The 24795-nt window shown below is 42.3% G+C and overlaps 2 protein-coding genes across 5 annotated transcripts in view; one reads left to right on the top strand and one right to left on the bottom strand.

Annotated features, from left to right (window-relative positions):
• snx8 (sorting nexin 8) overlaps positions 1-22137 on the bottom strand; it is a 36683-nt gene extending 14546 nt beyond the window's left edge. The window contains exons 1-7 of the mRNA XM_033040798.1: positions 21936-22137; positions 10820-10947; positions 8280-8412; positions 5416-5603; positions 4062-4179; positions 1487-1608; positions 982-1062 (exon numbers count right to left, since the gene is read on the bottom strand). Coding sequence (XP_032896689.1) covers positions 982-1062; positions 1487-1608; positions 4062-4179; positions 5416-5603; positions 8280-8412; positions 10820-10947; positions 21936-21957 — 792 coding nt within the window. The 5' untranslated portion in view covers positions 21958-22137. The remainder of the gene's footprint in view (positions 1-981; positions 1063-1486; positions 1609-4061; positions 4180-5415; positions 5604-8279; positions 8413-10819; positions 10948-21935) is intronic.
• iqce (IQ motif containing E) overlaps positions 21538-24795 on the top strand; it is a 54143-nt gene continuing 50885 nt past the window's right edge. For 2 of the 4 annotated variants that reach the window (XR_004415349.1, XM_033040785.1), the window contains exons 1-2: positions 22149-22473; positions 23062-23177. Coding sequence is in view for 3 of the 4 variants with exons in the window: in XM_033040785.1 (XP_032896676.1) it covers positions 23127-23177 (51 nt within the window). In the remaining variant the exon portion in view is untranslated. Of the gene's footprint in view, positions 21733-22148; positions 22474-23049; positions 23178-24795 lie in introns of those variants that run through there. The other 2 variants (XM_033040787.1, XM_033040786.1) reach the window with 2 other exon arrangements.

Here is a 24795-nt window from a genome sequence, read left to right as displayed (position 1 = left end):
GTCCATCTCCACAAATTACTTCATTCCTCACTGCATTTTCCCATCCAACCGCAACAGATGCGATACGTCCTTCCCTTTTCAACTCTTCCCTCCTCATCACAAGCAGTCTCCCAATTAAAGCACTAAGTATTTTCAGTCAACTGTACTGCATTTGGTGCTCACAATAGGGCCTTCTTCACATTGGCAGATCTAAAAGCAGCTTCAATGTAGTCTTATGGAACACCTGCTCAGTAAACAGGATTGTCCCCAAGTTTCCAACTGCCTGCCACTTTACTCAACATCCCATGCTGACATCTCTTCCAATGGCCTTCTATATTGTTGGAACAAAGTCCAAAGTGAGGAAGAGCACTTTATCTTCAGTCTAGGCATACTGCAGCCCTCAAACTTAACACTGCAATCAACAATTTCAGATCACCATCCTTTCATGTTGGTTAAAAAAGACAGCTTAGAAGCAAGGTCATTCATCTGTAATGTTAACTACTTTGTTCTCTACAAATGATAAAGGATCCAGTAAGTATCCCTTTTAATTTCAGATTCCCACTGATTTGCTGTGTTCTGCATCTCACTTTTCAGAATGTTTACTCCTCTCTAGCTTCCTCAATTCATCCCCCTCTATTTACATCTCCTCCATTACCCTCTCAAGGAATCAACAGGATTGTGTCACCTTTAAAACTATGGTCTTCATGCTATTATCTCTGCTCTCTCCATCCGTTCCCTCAACAACTTTAAATATGCTATTTTCTCACTCATTTTGTGCTGATTAAAGGTCATTAACCTGAAACATTAACTCTTCCCAGATGTTATATGACTCGCTGGCTTTGCCAGCATCTACAGTATTTGCTTCTATTATACCCTTGGTTGCTATAGGAGTAGATGCAGTATAAAGGTCATATTGTTACACTTCAGTGAAATCCCTGCAGCAACACTAATGGCTCACCAGCTCAAGACGTTTTCATGCAACACTGGAGCTCAAAACACTACCTTGGCTGTTGGTGCTATTCCACACGTCAGAAACTCATCACCCACTCCTCGTAACGACTCACGGATTCTGTTTTGAACGTCCTTTCAAAACAAAAATGAAAAATAAAAACTTAATTTGTTTCGAGGACTCTATTTTAATTAGCAATTTATAAAAGTTATTAACAAAGGCAGCATTAATTGCATATTGCTGGTTGGGCAAGTAGTGACATGAAGGGAGTTACTCCTTCAAACACCGATCTCAGAGATTATTTCCCTTCACCCACCCCACCACGGATCCCATAAGGCCAAACTAACCTTTATAAAAAGATTAACATCAGTAGCATGGTGTGGATTCAAAAACAAATATTTTACCCATATCATCCCTAGGTGGTGGTACATGGTAATATTGAAGGGCTCCAGGCAGAGAACAGTTCTCATTTCTTCCTCAGAGTCAATTCAAAGATTGAAGGAAACATGATGTGAAGAAACAACTCAACTAGTGCATACATTTAGTTAATATACTCACAGGACCACTGAAGCACAGGAAAATCTGCAGAATTTCATCTTTGGAGAAAAACGGGTGGCGAGCAACCAAGTTAACAAAACGCTTCAGAGCTCGCCGTCGAGATTCAATGAACTCCCTGTCGGCTGTGTGGGCGGGTAATAAATTCCAATAGTTTAATACGAACCAGAGTGAACTTAAAACACGGAAAATCAAATGAACTGCAGATGCTAGAAATCTGAAATAAAAATACTGAAAAGATTCAGGTCAGGCAGTATCTGCTTTGATTGAATTGATTGAAAGATACAGCATGAGTAAAGGCTTTTGGGCCACTGTGTTCACTGACATTGATTACCCCCTCACACAAGTTCTATGTTATTCCACTTTCACATCCACTCCCTAAAAATTAAGGGCCAATTTGCAGGGACCAATGAATGTACAAGCACGCCATGGTCCTTGGGATGTGGAAGGAAACCAGAGCACCCAGAGGAAACCCTAAGGTCACAGGGAGAACATGCAAACTCCACACAGACAGCATCAGAGGTCAGGAACGAACCCGGGTCTCTGGCTCTCTGAGGCAGCAGCTCCACTAGCTGTTGAAAGAGAATTTGTGTTAACTTTTCAGGTTAAAGACCTTTTGACAGACAAAGTTTTAGCAAAAGGTCTTCAATCCAAAACATCAACTCTGTCTCTCTTTTCACAGATGTTACCTGATGTGCCAAGTACTGAATATATCCAACATAAGTTTTATTAAAGCTGTAACATAACCCAGTATTTTGCTTTTTTTTTTTTTTTAAACACTATTCAAGAGTTAAGCATTGGCTGGGTCATTGTTATTGTGCTCAAACTTAGCAGAGTTCTGTGCCCATGACTTCCATCTCCATATGTGAAAATGGTAACAGCAAGATTAGTACAGTATCTGTTTCATCAGTACAAGGCACCATCATGAGCAATATTTCAGGCGACCATTTTCTCATCTCCGATAACAATACAAAAAAATGAAGCATGACCAGGCCCCCTTGAGCGGCCTCTGCAATTCAATAAGACATTGATTCATTGTTGGTTTCAATCCCACTTTCTTACTTGATCTCCAGAATCATTAATTTCTTAAATTCACACAATTTATCTTAAAAATGAAGCATCCAGATATCTCTGGATTGTAATCATAATCCCCAGAGAAATTCCTTGTCAACTACATTATAGATGAGCAACTCTTTATCCCTAATCTCTCATTTAAGGTTTCCCACCATGAGAATTGTCCTCACAGCAGCCCCCTCCCCTCCTCAAACACCCCCCATTAAATTACCCCCTTTCATAAATTCCAGGTTAGAGGTCAAGCCTACTCAATTTGTCCTCAATAGGCCACCCATTTATTCCAGCAGTCAACCTTCTATGTATCCTGTGTAGGAAGGAACTGCAGATGCTGGTTTAAACCGAATGGACACAAAAAGCTGGAGAAACTCAGCGGGTCAGACAGTATCGCTGGAGAAAAGGAACAGGTGATGTTTCGAGTCGAGACCCTTCTTCAGGCATACTGGTGAACTTGCCTTGGTCAACACAATCTAGTCTCATAGTCGCATTCCAGGATTCAGTCTACTGAAGTTTTGTTGCACACCCTCAATGAATATTTTTGAGCTATAGAGATCAAATGCATTTAGTACTTCAGATATAGTCTCAACAAGGCCCTGTACCATTGCAGTAATACATCCTCACCACTATACTCAATTAAACCCAATTTCTCATTTGCTTTCTTAATTATGAAATATGAAGCGTTGTTCTTCATTTGTATTTGGCTTCACCGGAGAAGACGGAGGACTCTCACCGAAGAAGACTGAGGACTCTCAGCGCAGAAGACCGAGGACAGACAATGGGATTGGAAATAGCGGAGAAGACCGAGGACAGACAGTAGGATTGGAGACAAGAATTCAAATGACATGCTTCGGGAGCTCAAGGTGGCCACTGTGGACGAAGCACTGTGCGTTGCAAAAAGATCACATGGTCTCGTCAAAATGCAGGGGAACACATCGAGAACAACAATTGCAATAAACAAGGTTGAGGAGGTGCATGTAAAATAAATCATTGCCTCCCATTTCCAACAAACACTCAATTCCGTCTCTGAAGTTCCCCATCCACCTCCCCTTATTTAACCTATTCTTTTGTCCCTTTATACTGGCCATCTTCCCTCCACACTCTCTGTCCTGACAGAGGATCTCAACTTGAGAAATCTACCATCCTTTTGCCTCCACAGAGGCTGTTTGACCCACAGACTCATTCAGAAGTTTGTTTTTACTCCAGAATCCATTATCTGCAATCTCATGTATCTCTATAAAACCTATTTGACCACTTACATCCACCTTCATTTATGCTATTAACTGAAATGCATTCTTAGTAAATGCCTCATGAGTGCATGTAAAGACATTTTAATTTATCTTTCCAAACCAATTTTCCTGCTTTGACATATTTGCTGCTCTGCCCTTACAATTATAAGATCTGTTCTTCCCCGTCACATTCTACTTATCAATAATCATAAAATTACACTGTACCATCACCTTGTCTTTTCTCTAACTTTCTATATCTTCTCTTACTTGAGTACCTTTACCTCTTAGCATTCTCTTTGGCGGCAGTGCTGGCACCATCCTATATGGGAATCGCTGGAGCAATATCTCATGGAAGACAACAAAATCATTATATCTTCTATAAACGGATGACTTGAATCGCTGAAAAGAAAACACACGATGAATAGATTTTTCTGTTTTATATCTATCTTCACACCCTAAACTTCTAAATATTCCACCCTCTCCCTTGAGCCTCACATCCGCCATGTCATTAAAACCTCCTTCATTCACCTCCGCAACATCGCCAAAATCAGACCCTTTCTCACACCTCCCGCTGCTGAAAGACTCATCCATGCCTTCATCTCCTCCCGACTGGACTACTGCAACTCACTTCTCCTTGGCATCAGCTCCACCTACATCAACCAACTCCAACTGGTCCAGAACGCAGCCGCCCGACTCATCACCCACGCCAAATCCTGGCATCACATCACTCCAGTCCTCAAACAACTTCACTGGCTTCCCATCTCCCACCGGATCACCTACAAAATCCTGGTCCTCACCTACAAAGCCCTCCACCATCTGGCCCCCCCATATCTCACTGACCTCCTCTCCCCCTACCAACCCTCACGGTCCCTCAGATCCACATCAGCCGGTCTCCTCTCCATCCACAAATCCAACCTCCGCAGTTTTGGGGACAGAGCCTTCTCCAGGGCAGCTCCCAGGCTCTGGAACTCCCTCCCCCAACTGATCCGCAATTCCGTGTCCCTCACCATCTTCCAGTCCCGCCTCAAGACCCATCTCTTCACCTCTGCCTATCCTTAGCCCCACGTCTCCCTCCCTTTTCATCTGTGCTTGAATTGCCTCATATTGTGTTTTGAATTGAATTCTGTCTTTAATTTGTGTACTAGTCATGTCTCTACTATTTATTTCATTCCGCATACATGTTTTTCCTATACTTGCTAAATCTTTGTAAGGTGTCCTTGAGACTCTTGAAAGGCGCCCATAAATAAAATTTATTATTATTATTATTATTAAAATGTTAAAATATTCAACAAGCAGGCAGCATCTGAAGAGTGAGAGAGTGAGCGGGAGAGAAAGAGAGATAATGCTTCAAGTTGATGACCAGAAACCAGAAATCAGAGTTGGAAAACTGCAAAAAGGTTTGTCTGTAAGAACCAGAGGGAATTACAGATATAGTTTCAAAGAAAGTGTCAAATATAGGGAGGGATATAAACGTAAGAGCTCAAATATTGAAATGAAGTCTTTGTGGAACCAAGACCCAATGTATGTTAGCAAGTACTGGAGTTGAAGGTTGAGAAATGTGGAAGAATAAACCCAAAAACATCTTGGAACACCAATGGTTGGCCAATGATGGATCAAAGCCTTGGCCGAACTCACCTGACTGGAAACCTCATATTCCACGTGTTTTAGGAATAGACCCTTCTTCTCCGGAATTAGTTCCACCTGCACCATGTCGATGTGTAAAAGGTCTTGCAGAGTCCATGTGAGAAGAATGGGATTCCCCCTAGCCTGCATCCGGAGCGACTCCAGCCCACTCACGTCACCCAATTGAGGCTTTGGATACTCTTGGGAAAAAGTAGCTCGTTATGAAGCAATACTGGAAATCCCAATCACCCATGGTCTTACTCTTGTTTAGAACTTTTGGTATGCATCCCATTAACCTGCTGGACACCAATAACACAACCTAGATTAAAGACTATTTATTCCCTCTATCAGGTACTGTATTCTTTGCAATTATCCATTATAAACTTTCTCTTCTTTCTACATGTTTTCAGTTATATGTGCCTGCTACAACCTAGTGTTTGGGCCTCAGGCCCAGATGATGAAAGGCTCAGATTCCACTCCAAAGGCACAATACAAGCCATCAATTGCAGTACGGTAATAAGTACTTCATTGTTGGCAATACAGTCCTTTGCATGGGTTATTATGGGGCATGAGAAACAGAAATGATATTCCAGTACAAGTGGGAAGTACAACGAGACCTGGGTGTCCTCGTACATCAGTCACTGAAAATAAGCATGCAGGTACAGCAGGCAGGAAAGAAAGCTAATGGCATGTTGGCCTTCATAATGAGAGGAGTTGACTATAGGAGCAAAGAGGTATTTCTGCAGTTGTACATGGCCCTGGTGAGACCACACCTGGAGTATTGTCTGCAGTTTGGGTCTCCTAACTTGAGGAAGACATTTTTGCTATTGAGGGAGTGCAGCGTAGATTCACCAGGTTAATTCCCGGGATAGCGGAACTGTCATATGATGAAAGAATGGAGCGATTGGGCTTGTATTCACTGCAATTCAGAAGGATGAGAGAGGATCTTATAAAAACATATAAAATTATTAAGGGGTTATACACGATAGAAGTAGGAAACCTGTTCCCGATGTTGGGGGAGTCCAGAACCAGGGGCCACAGTTTAAGAATAAGAGGTAAACCATTTAGAACGGAGACGAGTACAAACGTTTTAAAAGACATTAGGACAGATACACGGATAGAAAACATTTAGAGGGACATGGGCCAAACACAGATAGTTAAGACTAGTGTAGATGAGGAACCTTGGTTGGCATAGTTTCTCAGTAATTATTAGTCTTTAAACATAAACTTCTTGGGACAAAGTAAATAGATAGAACTCAACCAATTTCCTTTTAACTTTATTTCCTGCAATTATTAAACACCATAGATATGCTTCCTCCGGTTTATTCCTAATGAAGGCACAAAGTACAATTACTCAAAATATATTCAACCGGTTGGGCCCACTTTGGTCCCAAGGGGTGCTGAAGCAAAACGTAGCAACGACAGCCGGAATCATCACTTTTAAAAAAAAATTCACAAGAAGTGGGCATTAAACCAACATTTATTCCCATCTCTTATTGCATTGATCTGAATATCCAAGGACAAAATTAGTTAAGTACTAACCAAATTACTATGTTCAGAATCAGATATAAACCAGACCAGGAAAGAATCACAGATTTCTTCCCCCAAAGGGCATTACATTACCAGTTATAGTCACTATTACAGATATTTGTTTTTATTCCAGACATATTCCAGTGCCAGAGACCCGGATTCACTCATGACTACGGGTGCTTGCCTGTACGGAGTTTGAACGTTCTCCCTGTGACTTGCATGGGTTTTCTCTGGGATCTCCTGTTTCCTCCCACATTCCATAGACGTGCAGGTTTGTAGGTTAATTGGCTTGGTATAATTGTAAATTGTCCCATGTGCGTGTAGGATAGTGTAAGTGTGCGGGGATCGCTGATCAGCGCGGATCCGGTGGGCCGAAGGGCCTGTTTCCGTGTTGTATCTCTAAACTAAACTAAAAATATTTAACAGAATTGAAATTCCCCAGCTGCCATTGTGGGAATTGTCTAGGACACTAACAAAGCTTCATTTCTACACTTTTATTCATGGACTCATTTCAGAACATCAAATACTTTGAACTACTGATCTTTGTGGGCCAGAGGGATGCATTGTAAGAACAGGTTTCATTATATAAGAAACCATTTAAACAATGTGCCTATTTGTTTTTAAATCACACACAGTGCTCCCATAGATTCTAATTACCCATCTCATACAACCTGACACTTGAAGATGTGTGGATTAGAATTATAAACAGTATAGGAGACCCATTGGCCTTTTACCAGCTTTTGGAAAGGGCAAGAGGATTTACCGCACGTCCCTAGAATTTCCCTACAGTTCTGTAAATGTCTCTTCCTGACATCATAAAATATTTCAGAAGTATCAAACAGGGGTGAGCTACAAATTTGTTTTACAGCAGAAATTGTGATTCCCAGATAAACTACTGAGGATTACAGTGTTTATCCTGCTCTTGCACATCTTCTACTAATTAGTACCATATTGGACATTATCTGGATACCATGACCCAGCCCTGAACTCTGCAGGACATTCTAAATTAAACATGGAGGGCATTGAACACATGGAACAATAAAGTGGCCATGGACAGAAAAGAAAAGCATAAAGTTAGATGGGTATGCTCAGTAAACTGTAACCTTGAAACCTAAAGTTGTCATCCTCTCTACCATTACTCTGGAATCTTACTGACACATTCACTGCAAGGACTGCAGCTACTTAAGAAGGTGGCATGTTCATAGAGGCAACTGGAGATGGGCAATAATTGCTGGCTTCCCCAGTAACACCATCATTTTAAGAATTAGCTTAGTTCGAGAAAGTCAAAAGCACAACATTGAACTGATTGACCTTAAAGCTTTGCACTGGGGATAAACTCAATTTACCTTGAGCAATATTCTCCAGCAGTTTGGCCGAAGGCTGCTTCCCCTGCTGAGCCAGGGCAATCAACATCAGACCTTTGTACAGAGCAGACCTTGAGAGAGGCTCTTCCTTTGACGATTCCACAAGTTCAGCAATCTGGAACCACAGCACATGGAAACAAAATAAGTAAAACAGTTTAAGTGGGCAATGAAAATCTTCCAATTTGTGGGACAGTATCAGTGAATTATCCCCGTCAGGTAAATTAATTTGTTTGAGAGATCTATGTATAAAACACAATAATAACTAATACAAAATTAAGTTTCATAAAGCATTTACTGGCTGCTTAGTGCTTGGGAATCGTCTTAAAGTACATAGGGGCTTAATGACTATATTGCCACTCCCTCCCTCCTAACACCAGCTTTTTACATTTGTAATACAGATTTAACAGACCAAGCAGTCTAAACAATCCGTAGATCTGCCACAAAAAGCAGCGAGATTCCAGGTTCAAGCATCGTCCCTGTTGAGTTAGACATAAAGTAATAATGTTATAATGATGGGGGCGAAGTGGAACGGTCAAGCAATAATTCATTTTACAGCTTCTCGTCCCTCTCCAGTATAACCAATGCAAATAATTCAACAACACTGACTTAGAATCCAAAATTCGCAGGTGAATATTTTACTTGCATATATATAAACCTTTCAATACTTCAGGATCGCTCATGTACTTTGGCTATATTTGATTGAATGATACAACAAAGAAAAATGCCACAGTCCATGGCTGCCAATTGGTCACGATCCCCTACATGCTCCCCAGGACTTCGCTACTTTTTAAATTTAATATCTTTTAGATGATTATTATTGAATTTATCCATCACCTACTCCCCCCACCCCCTTCGAGCAATCATGGCTGATCATCCAGAATCAGTACCCCGTCCTGCTTTCTCCCCATATCCCTTGATTCCGTTAGCCCAATGAATTATATCTAACTCTCTCTTTAACACATCCAGTGAATTGGCCTCCACTGCCTTCTGTGGCAGAGAATTCCTCAGATTCATAACTCTCTGGCTGAAAAAGTTTTTCCTCATCTCAGTCCGAAATGACCTACCCCTTATTCTTAAACTGTGACCCCTAGTTCTAGACTCCCCCAACATGGGGAATATTTTTCCTACATCTAGCCTGTCCAATTCCTTAAGAACTTTATAGGTTTCTATACGATCCCTTCTCATCCTTCTAAATTCCAGTGAATATAAACCTTGTCGATCCATTCTTTCATCATATGTTGGTCCTGCCATCCTGGGAATTAACCTGGTGAACCTACGTTGTTTTCCCTCAATAGCAAGAATGTCCTTCTTCAATTTAGGAGACCAAAACTGCACACAATACTCCAGGTGCGGTTTCATCAGGGCCCTGTACAATTGTAGTAGGACCTCCTTGCTCCTACACTCAAATCCTCTTGCTACGAAGGCCAACATGTCATTTGCTTTCTTCACTGTCTGCATGCTTACTTTCAGTGACTGATGTGCAAGGATACCCAGATCTCGTTGCACGCCCCTTTTCCTAATCTGACACTATTCAGATAATAATCTGCCTTTTTCTTCTTGCCTCCAAAATGTATCCACATTATACTGCATCTGCCATGCATCTGTCCACTGACCCAACCTATCCAAGTCACCCTGCAGCCTCATAGTATCCTCCTCATAGCTCACACTGCCAGCCAGCTTTGTGTCATCCGCAAACTTGGAGATGTTACATTTGTCTAAATCATTAATATATATTAATCATTAATACATATCAATCGTTAATATATATTAATCATTATTTTTATAAAACACTGATAATCACACATTTGGAAAGTCCATTAGTACACATCTGGCTCACCAGGGCTCTGGCTCCCTTCTGAAGAAACATCACCCATTTCTTCTATCCAGAGATGCTGCCTGTCCCGCTGAGTTACTCCAACATTTTGTGTATATCTCACTTTCTACTCATCAGGTTCTGTTTCTCACTCTCCCTCAAAACCTATCTGGTTGTTTCCCCATGCTCCTTGAAACTTACCTAGTGCACTGAAAAATGTATATGATGCAATTGTCCCATCTAAGAAAAGTGAATTAGATGTGTTTTGTGGTATTAATGGATTAACATCCACCAAGTAAATGAGATAACAGTTCTGTAAATTAATTCACCAGTGTCCAATGTACAATTCATGCCAATTAGTAATTCTCCAACATTTAACAATCACATGCATCCATTAACCATTCAGTAAGGCCCTCCAATAATTACTATATCCAAAGTGTTCAAGAAGGAACTGCAGATGCTGGAAAATTGAAGGTACACAAAAATGCTGGAGAAACTCAGCGGGTGCAGCAGCATCTATGGAGTGAAGGAGATAGGTAACGGTCTGAAGAAGGGTTTCGGCCCGAAAAGTTACCTATCTCCTTCGCTCCATAGATGCTGCTGCACCCGCTGAGTTTCTCCAGCATTTTTGTGTACCTTCTATTACTATATCCAACATGCTTTACAGATCAGATGCATGTCAATGCATGCTAGGAGATTGCATTATTACCTGGTTCTGTGTAATGGGTGGCAGCTTGGTTCTATTCAACAGTTTGTGAAAGACACTTCCCTGCACTCGGTCTTCCAGCTTACAGCAAATTGCATCATATACTTCTCGGTAATAGGGAGGCACGTCACCTGGAGTTATAAAACAAAATAATGTATGGATATAAAAAGAAAGTATATTCCAAAGTGAGTGACAGAGGAGGGTGAAAGAAAAGAGATCCAATTACAATCTTAAGTATCCCAAAAACTCTTATTGGAAGGCTTACTAGATCTTCCTGTTGCCGACCATTTTAGCTCCTCTTCCCATTCTCATACGAACCTTTCTGTTCTGGGCATCCTCCATTGCCAGAGTGAGGCGATACGCAAACTGGAGGAACAACACCTCACCATCTGCTTAGGTAGCTTACAACCCAATGGTATTAATATTGAATTCTCCATTTTCAGGTAACTACACGACCCACACTCTTCTTCTCCCATATAAAGCACCTTTTCTTTCCCCATTTTAACCCTAGCTACACCCCCATTTCCCGGGCCCCACCTGGACACACACTCATTTCTCCCCTCTCATTCCACCTTCATTCCTTCCTTTAGCTTCATAATTTGCAACACTTCAATCCTTTTATTTCACACTTTATATCTATTCATCTCTGGTCTTTGTCCAACCATCTGCCCATCAAAAAAAACCACCACCTGTATCATCTATTACATGCCAAGCTTTGTCCTGCCCTTCCTTATTTCCAGTTTTTGTCCCCCCTGCACCGGACAATCAGTTTCCCAACCCGAAACGTCACCCATCCATTTCTACTTTTGTAAACGAGCATCTGCAGTTCCTAATGAATAATTCTCATTTGGTGCCATTTGCATACATTTATTTCCCACAAAGCATCCAAGCAAACTCAAATATTCACTGTTGCATTAATTTAATACTTTTCACATTACCTGCACTGCTGCCAGAAAGTTCAAAGCATCCATATTTCTAAAATGGTGCCTTCTTGTGAATTGTTAGCCTTTAACAATGTCTTCCTTGTCACTCTCCACTCAATAATCCGATCAATCTATCCTTATACTTCCCTATGCCCTAGCCACTTCTGGCAATACTTCAATTTCTAGCTTACTCTCCCCAACTCACTTCCTCAGAAGGATACTGCAGAGAGAACCCCCATGTGATGCTAGAGTCTCAGGCACAGTAGAATTTGAAATCCTTCAGCAAGCCAATGCAAGAGGTGCTACAGGCTGCTCGCGACCATAAACATTTGGAAACATTTTGATTTTGTGTAACGCCGAGGGACCTTATTTTGGTTGCACTGCATACTTTGGTTTGCAGTAGTATGGTCTGGTTACTCAGTATTACTGATTAACTTATTGTATTACTGATTACTGCATATTTATTTGTGCATTATTGCATTAATGGGTCTGTAAAGCTGCAGCAAATAAACATGTCATTGTTCAGTTATCTGTACATAATTCTTAGCGGGTTGGACAGGGTAGATGCAGGAAAAATGTTTCCGATGTTGGGGCAGTCCAGAACCAGGGGTCACAGTTTAAGAATAAGGGGTGGGCCATTTAGGACTGAGATGAGGAAAAACTTTTTCACCCAGAGTGTTGCGAATCTGTGGAATTCTCTGCCGCAGAAGGCAGTGGAGGCCAATTCACTGGATGTTTTCAAGAGAGAGTTAGATTTAGCTCTTCGGACTAACAGAATTAAGGGATATGGGGGAAAAAGCCGGAACGGGGTACTGATTTTGGATGATCGGCCATGATCATATTGAATGGCGGTGCTGGTTCGAAGGGCCGAATGGCCTACTTTTGCACATATTTACAATGTTTCTATATGACAATTAAACATTCTTGACTCTTGGATGCACTGTTAAATACATTATTTTCCAGGAACACCATTAAACCCACCTGCAATGCGTAAATGGCCAAAGCTATACAGGCACAAATTAATCTTACAATTGCAAACCATAATGGATTGGTTCATTGCAGAACTTCACATTGTTAAACATTCCCAGAGCTGCATAGCTAATGCAAGCTTGAGATTTTTAAATAAGTCAAACCATTTGTAACTTTATTTGATTTACAAGCGGGCATAAAGCAACCAAACTAAATTCTAGAGGTCATTTCAATGAACACAGCAAAGATGATTCTCATATTCATAACGCGTTCATGGAAACTGTCGAATTACATCTTTACATTGCGATCAATAAATATCCTTGCAGAAATCTCTTCCTCTTATTAAAATCCATTGACAATAACATTCAGAATGGGCTTCATGAAACAAATTCAATGCCAGCCACGATCACCTCAGAGGAAACAGGGTAACCACCTTTCCTTGACATTCAACAATACAGTAAACCCTCGCTATAACAGACTACATGGGGGAGACAGTGTCCGTTATTACAGGTTATCCGCTGTAACCGAATAAGGGGGTTACTATGTGCAATACTATTGGAAAACAACCCCAACAAACCAATAAGGATACACAATACACAATACACAATGTCTTGGGACGGCACAGTGGTGCCGCGGTAAAGTTGCCACCAGAGACCAGAGTTCGATCCTTGCCTCAGATGCTCCCTGTGACACCATGGGTTTCCTCAGGGTGCTCAGGTTTCCTCCCACTTTGCGAAGACGTGCAGCTTCTGTGGGTCGCTGGTGGCGCTGGAGACCCGGATTCGATCCTGACCCAGGGTACTCCCTGTGGCCACGTGGATTTCTTCTGTGTGCTCAGGTGAACGGGTTCTATCCTACACACAGTTATTCCTAGTATGTGAAGTGGAGCTGGTGGGCACCCGGGGAAAGAGCGTTGCGAGGGGCACTCGGGGACTCTGGCACTGTGGGGTGGTGCCTCTGCCAGCGGTTTGGAAGGTTCACTTGGGCTGCAGACTTACACATCTTTGCAGTGGAGTGGGAGGGGGGCAGCGCTCGAGGGAAACCCACGTTGTCACAATGTCCAACGTGAGAGGAACGGATAAACCACTGTGGATTGTCTCAAGTGGGCAAGATAGAACTAGTCTATGGGTGATGTTTGATCGGCACAGGCTTGGCGTTTCCACGCTGTATCTCTAAACTAAACCAAATAAAATGATCCAGAAACACCATTCACTCCACCCACCTAGTGGTGTTCCGTAATAAATACAAACTTGATTTTAAATGATTTGGTTCGTTATAACTGAATTCATTATAAAGAGGTCAGTTAAAATTATGGTTTACTGTATTAACATTATAGAAACATAGAAACATAGAAATTAGGTGCAGGAGTAGGCCATTCGGCCCTTCGAGCCTGCACCGCCATTCAATATGATCATGGCTGATCATCCAACTCAGTATCCCGTACCTGCCTTCTCTCCATACCCTCTGATCCCCTTAGCCACAAGGGCCACATCTAACTCCCTCTTAAATATAGCCAATGAACTGGCCTCGACTACCCTCTGTGGCAGAGAGTTCCAGAGATTCACCACTCTCTGTGTGAAAAAAGTTCTTCTCATCTCGGTTTTAAAGGATTTCCCCCTTATCCTTAAGCTGTGACCCCTTGTCCTGGACTTCCCCAACATCGGGAGCAATCTTCCTGCATCTAGCCTGTCAAACCCTTTAAGAATTTTGTAAGTTTCTATAAGATCCCCTCTCAATCTCCTAAATTCTAGAGAGTATAAACCAAGTCTATCCAGTCTTTCTTCATAAGACAGTCCTGACATCCCAGGAATCAGTCTGGTGAACTTTCTCTGCACTCCCTCTATGGCAATAATGCCCTTCCTCAGATTTGGAGACCAAAACTGTACGCAATACTCCAGGTGTGGTCTCACCATACCCTGTACAACTGCAGTAGAACCTCCCTGCTCCTATACTCAAATCCTTTTGCTATGAAAGCTAACATACCATTCGCTTTCTTCACTGCCTGCTGCACCTGCATGCCTACTTTCAATGACTGGTGTACCATGACACCCAGGTCTCGCTGCATCTCCCCTTTTCCTAGCAGTGACTTATCAAGTCACTGCTGTCATATTCAACAGTATTAATATTGCTAAGTCCCTCCCAAACATCTTGAGAAGCCACCACAGAGCTGAAACATAACTGCACCTTACCATAGCCCTTACACCATTCACAAGGCACAGGTCAAGAATGTAACAAAAGACTCTCTACTTACCTTCAAGTCAAGAGAGTTTATTGTCATGTGTCCCAGATAGGACAATAAAATTCTTGCTTGCTGCAGCACAACAGAGTATTGTAAGCAAAAATACAGAACAGTTCAGTTCAATATACACATAAATAAGCAGATAAAGTGCAATAGGCTGTTACAGTTCAGAGTCTGTTTGTTGGCGAGTTTAATAGCCTGATGGCTGTGGGGAAGTAGCTGTTCCTGAACCTGGATGTAACAGATTTCAGGCTGCTGTATCTTCTGCCCGATGGAAGCGGAGAGATGTGTGCGTGGCCAGGATGGTGTGGGTCCTTGATAATGTAGGCTACCTTTTTGAGGCAGCGACTGCGATAGATCCCTTGATGGGTGTAGTTTCAATGCATTTTAAGTTTGATATTCCAGGACAAAGCAGCCTGCTTGTTTTCAAACATTGCCACTTCATACATTATTTTAAAACTTTCACTCCTACCACTGGTGTATGGTGACTGCAGAGGGAAAGATCTTCAAAATGCCATGCAGCTTATGTTCAAGATTTCCTTGGCAGCAATGTCCAAACCCACAATTTCTACAACCTAGAAGGTTAAAGGCTGCAAGGTGCATGGATACCCACAGATTCCCCAAGTGAGATACCAGCCTGACTGGGGTCCCTTCATTGACACACAAAGTCTAAACCCTGGAACTCTTCAGCCAGCCACTGTGGGAGTATCCTCACTCCAGAGACTTAATAAGCAGCTGAAGGCAATGCAACTCAACACTTTGGGGCAATAAAAGCTGACCTTGCATTTTAAGCCCACATCCTGCAACAATGAATAAAAAATCCTTCAAGGTCTCACCACTGCCTATCCACATAACCTTCGGCCTACCATGTCTGTGCAGACAATATTGCTAAATTAAACTAATTCTATCTGTCTGCACATGGTCCATTTTCCTCAAATTCCTCCATGTTCACGTGCCTGCCCTAAATTGCCAACGTATCTGCTTCACCATAGCCCCTTCCTACTGGCAACACCTTCCAAGAAAAATGTTATCTTGCACATTTCCTTCAAACTCCCCCCTATCTTAGACATCATGGTCGGCATGTACAAGCCTGGGAACCACAGACAAGTGAACCAAACATCTGTGGTGGATAAGATATTGGAGTGGATTACGAGAGACAAGAGGATGTTAGTAGAAGGTTGCTTTTCAAACTGAAGTCCTGTGACAAGTGGCATGCCACAGGGATCAGAGCCTGATCCATTGCTGTTCATTATTAATAATAAGTTTAGATGAGAATGTAGGTGGCATGATTAGTAAGTTTGTTGACAACACTAAAATTAGTGATTTAGTGGACAGCACAGAAGGTTTTCTCAGATTAGATCAGGATCTTGATCAACTGGGCCAATGGGCTGAGGAATGGCAGATGAAATTTAATGCAGGTAAATGCGGTGGTGCATTTGGGAAGGTGTTGCATTTGTTTTTTTAGGGCAAGAATTGCACAATAAATGGTAGGGCTGAGGGGATAAATGAGGAAAGTGTTGTAGAACTGTGTGCCCAAGTGGTGCTGAGTTACTCCAGCATTTTGTGTGCATATCTTCACTGTAATCTGCAGCTCCTTCCATTGATTGTAACCAACCTACAACCCATCCATGGTGCAACTTTGTGTTCCAGTCAGGATGCCAGTTGAAACACTAATCATTCACTGCTTCCTAGGAAATTGTACAAGAGCTGCAGATAAATGTATGATGACTCTAACTGGAAAGTTCTCACCTCAATTTGTCAAAACTCTCTCAGAGATTCTATTATTTCTTAAACTACAAAGCAGAAATTAGTTCAGTTCAGAGAAGCCACCTATCAAAGGATCTTGTACTCTTGGTGACACTTGAATCACGATGAAATGATTAGACTATTTAAAAATTCTCAACTCATTCTATGCAAAGAAGATCAGCTATCAAAGGTAAAATAAATCTGTCTGTTCAAAAAGAAATATAATTCTGTTGCTGAAAAATTGAAATGAAAACAAAGGCATGTACTGAATTGCAGAGGAAAGATGGAGAGAACAGAGAGAATAATTGGGTAAAGAAAATGCTGATCAAGATGAAAAGCAAACGACCAGTGGGAAGATCGGTACAATAAGCAGATAGTTTAATGTGCAGAATAATACTTAGAATTGTATTGGCCAACAGTCTGTCCCTTCCTTCTCTGTTGTTTCTTTAGTATGTTAAATGTATATTGTTAGTGTTCTTTAGCCTGTTTTATGTGGGGGGTGGGTGGGTGGTTGGCGGGGGGGGGGGGGGGGGGGGGGGGGTCGGGGAAGCTTTTTTAAAAATCACTTAACTCGACAGAGAGCTAATTTTTTTCCGTATCGTATTTCCGTCCGCACTGCGGCCTAACATCGAGGAGCTGGAGGTCTCTTGCTGGAGACAGGCTTCGGGAGCTCCAACCGCAGGCGCCTGCAGGACTTTAACATCATGAGCTGGCGATCCCTTTGCCAGGGATCAACCTTTGAGTTCCAACCGCAGGGGACTGCGGACTTTAACATCGTGGAGCTTGCGGTCTCTGGTTAGAGACTGACTTCGGGAGCTCCAAGCTGCAGGAGTTTTGACCGCCCCAACGCGGGTACTTTGATTCGCCCCGACGTGGGAGCTTTGACCGCTGGGCTGCGGGAGCTTTGACCGCTCCGACAGATGGTTCGACTGCCCTGACCGCAGGAGAAAAATGAGGGAAGGCGATTCGACTTTATTGCCTTCCAGTGAAGAATGTGGATTCCACTGTGGTGGATGTTTATGCTAATTATGTAGTGGTGTGTCTTGTTGCTTTTTTTAGCATGGCTGTATGGTAATACGAATATCACTGAACCTTAATGTTACACGTGACAATTTGAACCTTTGAGAATTCTCCTCATATGAAAATAAGGTCTGAAATTCTATTCTCAGCAATCTTGAACACCTCATGCCACTGACAGGATTTGACCATGAACAAAATAAATCCAGGTCAGGTGCATGTGGCAAAGCCCAACGTGATTTTGAGTGCAACAATCTCCTCCACAATCTGCACAAACTAATATTTTAGTGTTAAAGTGAAGGGCAGGTTTTTCAAGACATGAAAAATGTTGGCGTAGTCCGTATAAAATGTGAGTAACTGTAATAACCCCTGTGGTATATCCTTGCTAGGTTTCATTGGAAAGCTTATATGCCAAAAAAGGTTCCCTGTGAACACTCGAGACACTTGTTAATACAACAATGTTCTCATTTTAGAGGCTGGTACAAGAAATGCATGACGGATAAGGAAAACACTTATAAACAGCAATGCTTGTCCTCAAAGGTTTTGACCTAGTCAGCTCGAATGATTTTATTTCCTGAAAATAAGCTTGAGGAAGTGCTACCCTCCCGAGCCTCCTCAAGCCTTACATTATTCTGCAGATCAATAGATCACACCAAACAAGGCTGTGCTCTTGCTAAGATTTTCTGTACTATTTTACTCAACTATTCATTCAGTAACTCATCAGGAGAATATCTTCAGACCCGGTCCAATGGTAAACTCTTTAATCTAAAAACCGAAAATAAAACCCAAGATGTTTGTGATCACAAAATCTGCTTTGCCAATACTGTGGCACTTGTTAGTAATTCAAAGACAGGACTTCAAAGTTTTATGGATAGCTTCTTTTGTGCTCCTAATAGTTTCAGCCTAAAGAATGTAATCATGGGCCAATAACATAATTGCCCTTGTAAAGTTTGAGTGAAAGCCTAGCAACATCTGGAAAGTCCACTTACCTGGGCTCCGCCGTTTCACAAAATCCTGACTTGGAAGCAGAAATCAGTGTACACTTTGGAAAGTTAAGCAACACCATGAACAAGTCTCAAAAGAGTTTGGAAAAGTATAGAATGAGTGTTGAATGCTATGACAAAATGATCCACCTAGAATCCTTGCATACTGGCTTGCTATACAAAGCAGTGAAACAATGCTGTGACTCCTTATATCTGCAATAAAAGGGAATAGCTATCTTCTTCAAGGTCTATTCATCATCTGAGACATAACAGGACAAAGTCTTCAACTTCCAAGTTAGCATACTGAATTTGTCCTTTTTGCTCACAGTCCTCTAAACCCTATCTATATATCAGTCCAAATGTATTTTAAAAGTCATAAATGTATCCACTTCATGAGCTACCTCTGACATCTTATTCCAGATATCGACTACCCTCCAAGTGAAAGGCTTACCCCCGAGGTCCCTCATAAATCTTTCCCCTCTCACCTTAAACCTGTGCCCTCTAGTTTTAGAATTAAGTATCTTGCAGAAACAAAAATAAAGCATTCACTTCATCAATGCCCCTCATGATACTATACACCTCAATGAGGTCACTCCTCAACCATGAGCAAGTCTCAAAAGTGTTCGGAAAAGTATAGAATGAGTGTAATGAGTGCTATGACAAAATGATCCGCCTAGAATCCTTGCATACTGGCTTGCTACAAAAAGCAGTGAAACAATGCTGTAACTCCTTATGTCTGGAATAAAAGAAAAAAGGGAACAGCTATCTTCTTCAAGGTCTATTCAGCATCCTAGACATAACATAACAAAGTCTTCAACTTCACTGCTCTGGAATAGGACAAGATACCTAGTATGTTCCTGCTCCCAAAATAGAGACACCTCCATTGGTTAAGATGTAAATTTATCAGTGTTGACCAAACTTGCAAAGGCACATTCTAAGCAAGCTAAACACTGGTAAATGTCAACTTGAATACCCATATTCCATTTTGTTTGCATGAAAACAGTAAACACTGCCTAGTCCATTACAGAATCGCCACTTCCTTCCATCCAGTCCATCTTCATGGTACATTGCATGAGGAAAGCTGGAAGTATCATCGAGGACACCTGCCAATCTTGCCATTTCCTTTTCTCTCACAAGAGTTGCATTGCACATAAATAAACCTTTTGGCCCATCTTGTCCATGTTGGCCAAGATAGCATACTGATTTTGTCCCTTTTGCTCACAGCCCTCTAAACCCTATCTATATATCAGTCCAAATGTGTAGGAAGGAACTGCAGATGCTGGTTTAAACATAAGATAGATACAAAATGCTGGAGTAACTCAGCAGAACAGGTAGCATCTCTGGAGAGAAGGAATGGATGATGTTTCAGATCCAGTCTGAAGATGGGTCTCGACCCGAAACGTCACCCATTCCATCTTTCCAGAGATACTGCCTGTCCCACTGAGTTACTCCAGTATTTTGCATCTATCTTTTATATATCAGTCCAAATGTATTTTAAAAGTTGTAAATGGATCCACTTCTAGAGCTTTGACATCTTATTCCAGATATCGACTATCCTACAAATGAAAGGCTTACCCCGGAGGTCCCTTTTAAATCTTTCCCCTCTCACCTTAAACCTGTGCCATCTACTTTTAGAGTTCTGTATTTTGGAGAAATAGAGACCAAGCATTCACTTTATCAATGCCCCTCATGATAGTGTACACCTCAATAAGATCAGCCTCCTATGCCCCAAAGGAAAAAGTCCTTGCCTATCCAACCCCTTTCTGTAATTCAAGTCCAGGCAACACCCTGTTGCGTTTCAACTTAATGATATCCTTCCTATAACTAGATGACCAGAATTACACACAGTATTCCAAGTATGGTTTCACCAACGACTTGTATAGATACATCATGATGTCCAACCTTGTGTACTCAATACCCTTCCCAATGAAGGCAATCATATCAGAAGCCTTCTATCTTCTGCAAGAAGATACAGGATCTTGAAAGCCCAAGCGTCTAGACTTCAGAACAGCTTCTTTCACACTGCTATCAGACTCATGAACTAATCACTTTTCTACTCCTCCTTCCCAGAGGCGCAGCCATGTACTATTACTCTTAACGCTGCCTCATTCAGTTATTTCATGATTGCACTTTAGTATTCTTTTGCACCACAATCTTTGCCCCATTCTGCAGTTTTGCATTTGCCATTCATTTTATTGTTGTATCCATTATTACAATTTACTTTGCACTTTATGCAAACAAGGAATTTCATTGCTCCCTGGTGTATATGACAATAAACTCATCTGAATCCAAATCGCAACAATCACGAAGTCAGATATCTCATCCTTTCCTCACATTTGCACAAGACTGTCATCGTTGACAGTTCAAATAGTCGATGCTTTGATCGTGTGGCAGTTTGCGGCACGAGAAACAGCAACACCATTTCTCCTTCAATGCAACGTGTAACGACAGGAAATTACAGCACTCAAAAACTGAGGAGAGCAAAATGTGCTCCGTATCCCAACAATATGGTGAAATAGAATGTAGATTAAAATTATTTATAATTATTTTTCTAAAACTTGAATTCGAACGACTAAATATTAAAATTATTTGTCTAACTTATATTCGAACGACGATGCAAATTATTCTTGCATAAATGTTTAAAAAAGGAAATTTGCTACCCACAATTCTATGCAAAGGTGAAGTTTTAAAAGTGACAAATAACCACATTCCACAAAACTGAATATCGCCTTGCATATAAACAAATGCGGAGACGAAGCGTGGTGGGCAGTTCACCACTCTATCGTCGAAATATCATTATAAAGGTGGTAGAAAGTAAATTGCACAAATTAGTATATGGACTAAACTAATAATATTCAAACTGTACAGTTGGTTATATAAGCTAGTGACACGGCTTTATTCAAAACGGATAAAATTGTCTCCGTGAAATATGTGAATAATGTGACTCTTTACACTGCAGAGTGCCCCAGCAACAGGTGAAGGGGGGGAAAGAGGGCGTTCGATTACCGTGGGGCTTGGAGTGAACACAGGGGAACCCTGGTGAGTGGGTGACAAGAGGGAGGTGGCGAGCGGAGTCTCGGGGAGTGGACGAGGGTCCGTAAAGAGATTGCGGCGGCGGCGCCCCGGGGGTAGCTCGGCTCGGAGGTCTCCCCGCTATTTACATTGTAGGACTGGAGAATCTCTCTGCCCAGTCTGTTGCCGCCGCCGGGCGAGTAGGCTAGCGCTCGCTGCATGGCTCCTACCTTCGGTAATCTCTGTCTCCATGCCCCAATCATGTGAGCTGCGTCTGGTCCTCTCCACAGTAAACTGTTCAAAATAAATGAATGCGGTCCTCGAGCCGCGTTCCTATCCGCTCCTGGTGCTTCAGTTCAGTTCAGCTCATGTCGTCTCCACGTTGCCCCGCTTGTCAACACTCCGCTCCCGTTATAATCGCCCCCCCCCCTCTCCTCTCCTCCCGTCGGCACCATCGCGCCTGCGCCGCCCTCAGGCTAACCGCCAACCCGATCCGCCCGGCGGCCTGGGACGGCGGAGCTCCGGCTGGCTGGCCGACCGACGGCGCTACGAAGTGAACACTCGACTCAGAATTCCGCCAGTTCGCCGTGGCTTAAAAATCTTGCCGCACTGCAACAATCGTCTCAGTGTTTCAGGACGATTTTCTATGATCAACAGCCAGGAGAGCAGGTTCCAATTCTGCTCCTGGAACTCGAGGAGAAAAAATGTAGGCTGCGGCAGTCCGGATGAACTGCTGAAGATAGCCCCTGCCGACTCTCGGAGTTTTGGGTGAGCACAAAAGGACCCACTGTGAAATTTTAAAGAAGAGCCGAAGAGCTATGTCACTAAAGTAGATCGTAGAATCTGCAAGACAGAAGGCGCTCAGTTGGTCCCATGCATGTGTCAAATTCCTAATATTTCTAATTGATCCTACACCCAGCGTTTCTCTCCAAAATGCCTGCATAATATTTAAATCCAGCATGCTTTAAATTGCAAAGCGGGGTAGTGGTGGGGAGACTAGGGAGAATGTTTGTGAGAGTGTGGAGATCAAGAAAGACTAAATAACAGTTGATGAAGCAAAAAAAAACCACACAAAGTGCTGGAGTAATTCAACGGATGAGGCAGCATCTCTGTATAGAATGGATATGCAACGTTGTGGGTCGGGACAGAAGAAGGACGCCGATCTGGAATATGGTCTATCCATGTTCTCCAGAGATGCTGCCTGACCCAGTGAGTTACTCCAGCATTTTATGGGGGGGTTTCTGTAAACCATCATCTGCAGTTTCTTGTGACAACGTGATGGAACAACCTACGCACTAACATGTCCATTGCCAATTTCTTTCTCTGTTGTCCTCTTCTTCTTAGGTAATCCCTCAGGATCCAGGATGACTTGCATCCCACTCCAGTTCCATGAGTTGGCTGATATGGACAACGCGTGATTCATGGACTCTGCCTTAGATGAGGCAAGATGTCCCCGATGGAGGAGGTGGAAGGTAATTTGCAAGATGGTGTATTCCATCTGGCATTTACATAAGAGTTATGTCTATTCCCAGTGCATGGACTTGGGATTCTTAGTGCCAACTCTATTGCCCCTCAGTTTTGAGAGGTCATGGGCCAACAATTCCCCATGTTAGACGTGATGGAACACTTCTCAAAGGGTTGGGAACTGCATTGAAACTATTCTTCTCTCCAACTACATAATCTTTTCCGTGCCAGAATTTGGCACAGTGAGTGTGTTTCAAGAATCAGGCATGTGAACTTGCCCATCATAGCTGAGTATAATTGAGCTTCGGTGTTGGTGATGTTGGCTAACAGGAGGACCCTCGACCCAGTTTGCTTCTAGTAGATTTGGAGGATTTTGCAGAGAGAGCTTTGGGTATCTCTCCAGTACTTTGAGTTGCCTGCCGCAAATAGTCCAAGTCACAGAAATATACAGGATATGGAACAAGCTGCCAGAGGAGATAGTTGAGGTAGGTGCTATAACACATTTCAGAGACATTGGGATATGTACATGGATAGGAAAGGTTTAGAGGAATATGGACCAAACACAGGCAAGTAAGACTAGTGTAGATGGGGCATCTTGGTTGGCATGTTGGTCCAAACAGTCTGTTTCTGTGCTGGATGACTCTATTACAGGGCTCACTGTTGTCCATAAGACCAAGAATTTTGTGCTGAATTTAAGGTCTTAATCTTCAAATACCGTTCACCTCCGTGGGTCAAAGACTGCACTGGCATTCTGAAGAATACTGCAAATTTCATCATCAATGCTTGCCTTCATTGACAGCTGGTTCTAGAAAACGAACAATTCACGCTGAGTGGTGCTCATTGCTGTTCTCTCTGCTTTGTGCGGCTCCTGTCAAGTTCTGAGAGCCATTTTATGGTTTCTGATGTCACTTTGTGGATTTCTGCAGTCCCTGTCTGGATGTCTAGAAATTGTTCACAAGGTGGATTCTGTGAATTTCTTTACCTTAGTATTTAGGGTTGTCCACCATTTTTCAATTTTGACTAAGATATACTGTAAGTCGTCCCAATGCAAACAGCATCCGACCGGAGAAAGAAACCGAAGAGCTCAGTCTCTGGAACAGTGATTAATATTTGGGTGGAATAGAACTGGGTACAATTTTCAAGCAGCAGTGGGTGGATAGATTGTTAAGGATTGTTTGAGTTGGATGAGCGAGTGAATAATTGTGCAAGAATGAGAAGCATTTTAATAGAAATGTGTTTCATTCTATGAATTGCACCATCCATGCTATTTGTGATACAGTTATGTTTCCAATCACTGGACACCCATCGGGAGGGATTGAGTTAAGCTCATCTACGTCATTGGCAATGCATCTTTCATCTGGGGTTCATCTAAACTAATACCACCTGTTTGGCTTGGACTAAAGAGATTGTTTATGTGCTCTATGACTCTGACTTCAGTTCACCTTAGATGTCTCCCCGATGTTAAAGATGACATGATGGTCAATTTATAACTCCAAGTTTACAGGGCAGGTATAATGAGGTGCTTTTGTTTTAAAGCCAATTTACAGCTCCTTTCCTGCTCTGATGTTGGTTAGGCAGAAAGCTGTGCCTGCTTTATTGGGTTAGGCTTTGGATGCTATTTCCAGT

Source organism: Amblyraja radiata, chromosome 22, assembly GCF_010909765.2.
Source record: "Amblyraja radiata isolate CabotCenter1 chromosome 22, sAmbRad1.1.pri, whole genome shotgun sequence".
In the NCBI taxonomy this organism is placed as follows: Eukaryota; Metazoa; Chordata; class Chondrichthyes; order Rajiformes; family Rajidae; genus Amblyraja; species Amblyraja radiata.
Note: the sequence above shows the minus strand (reverse complement) of the source record. Positions and strands in the feature narration are given on the sequence as shown.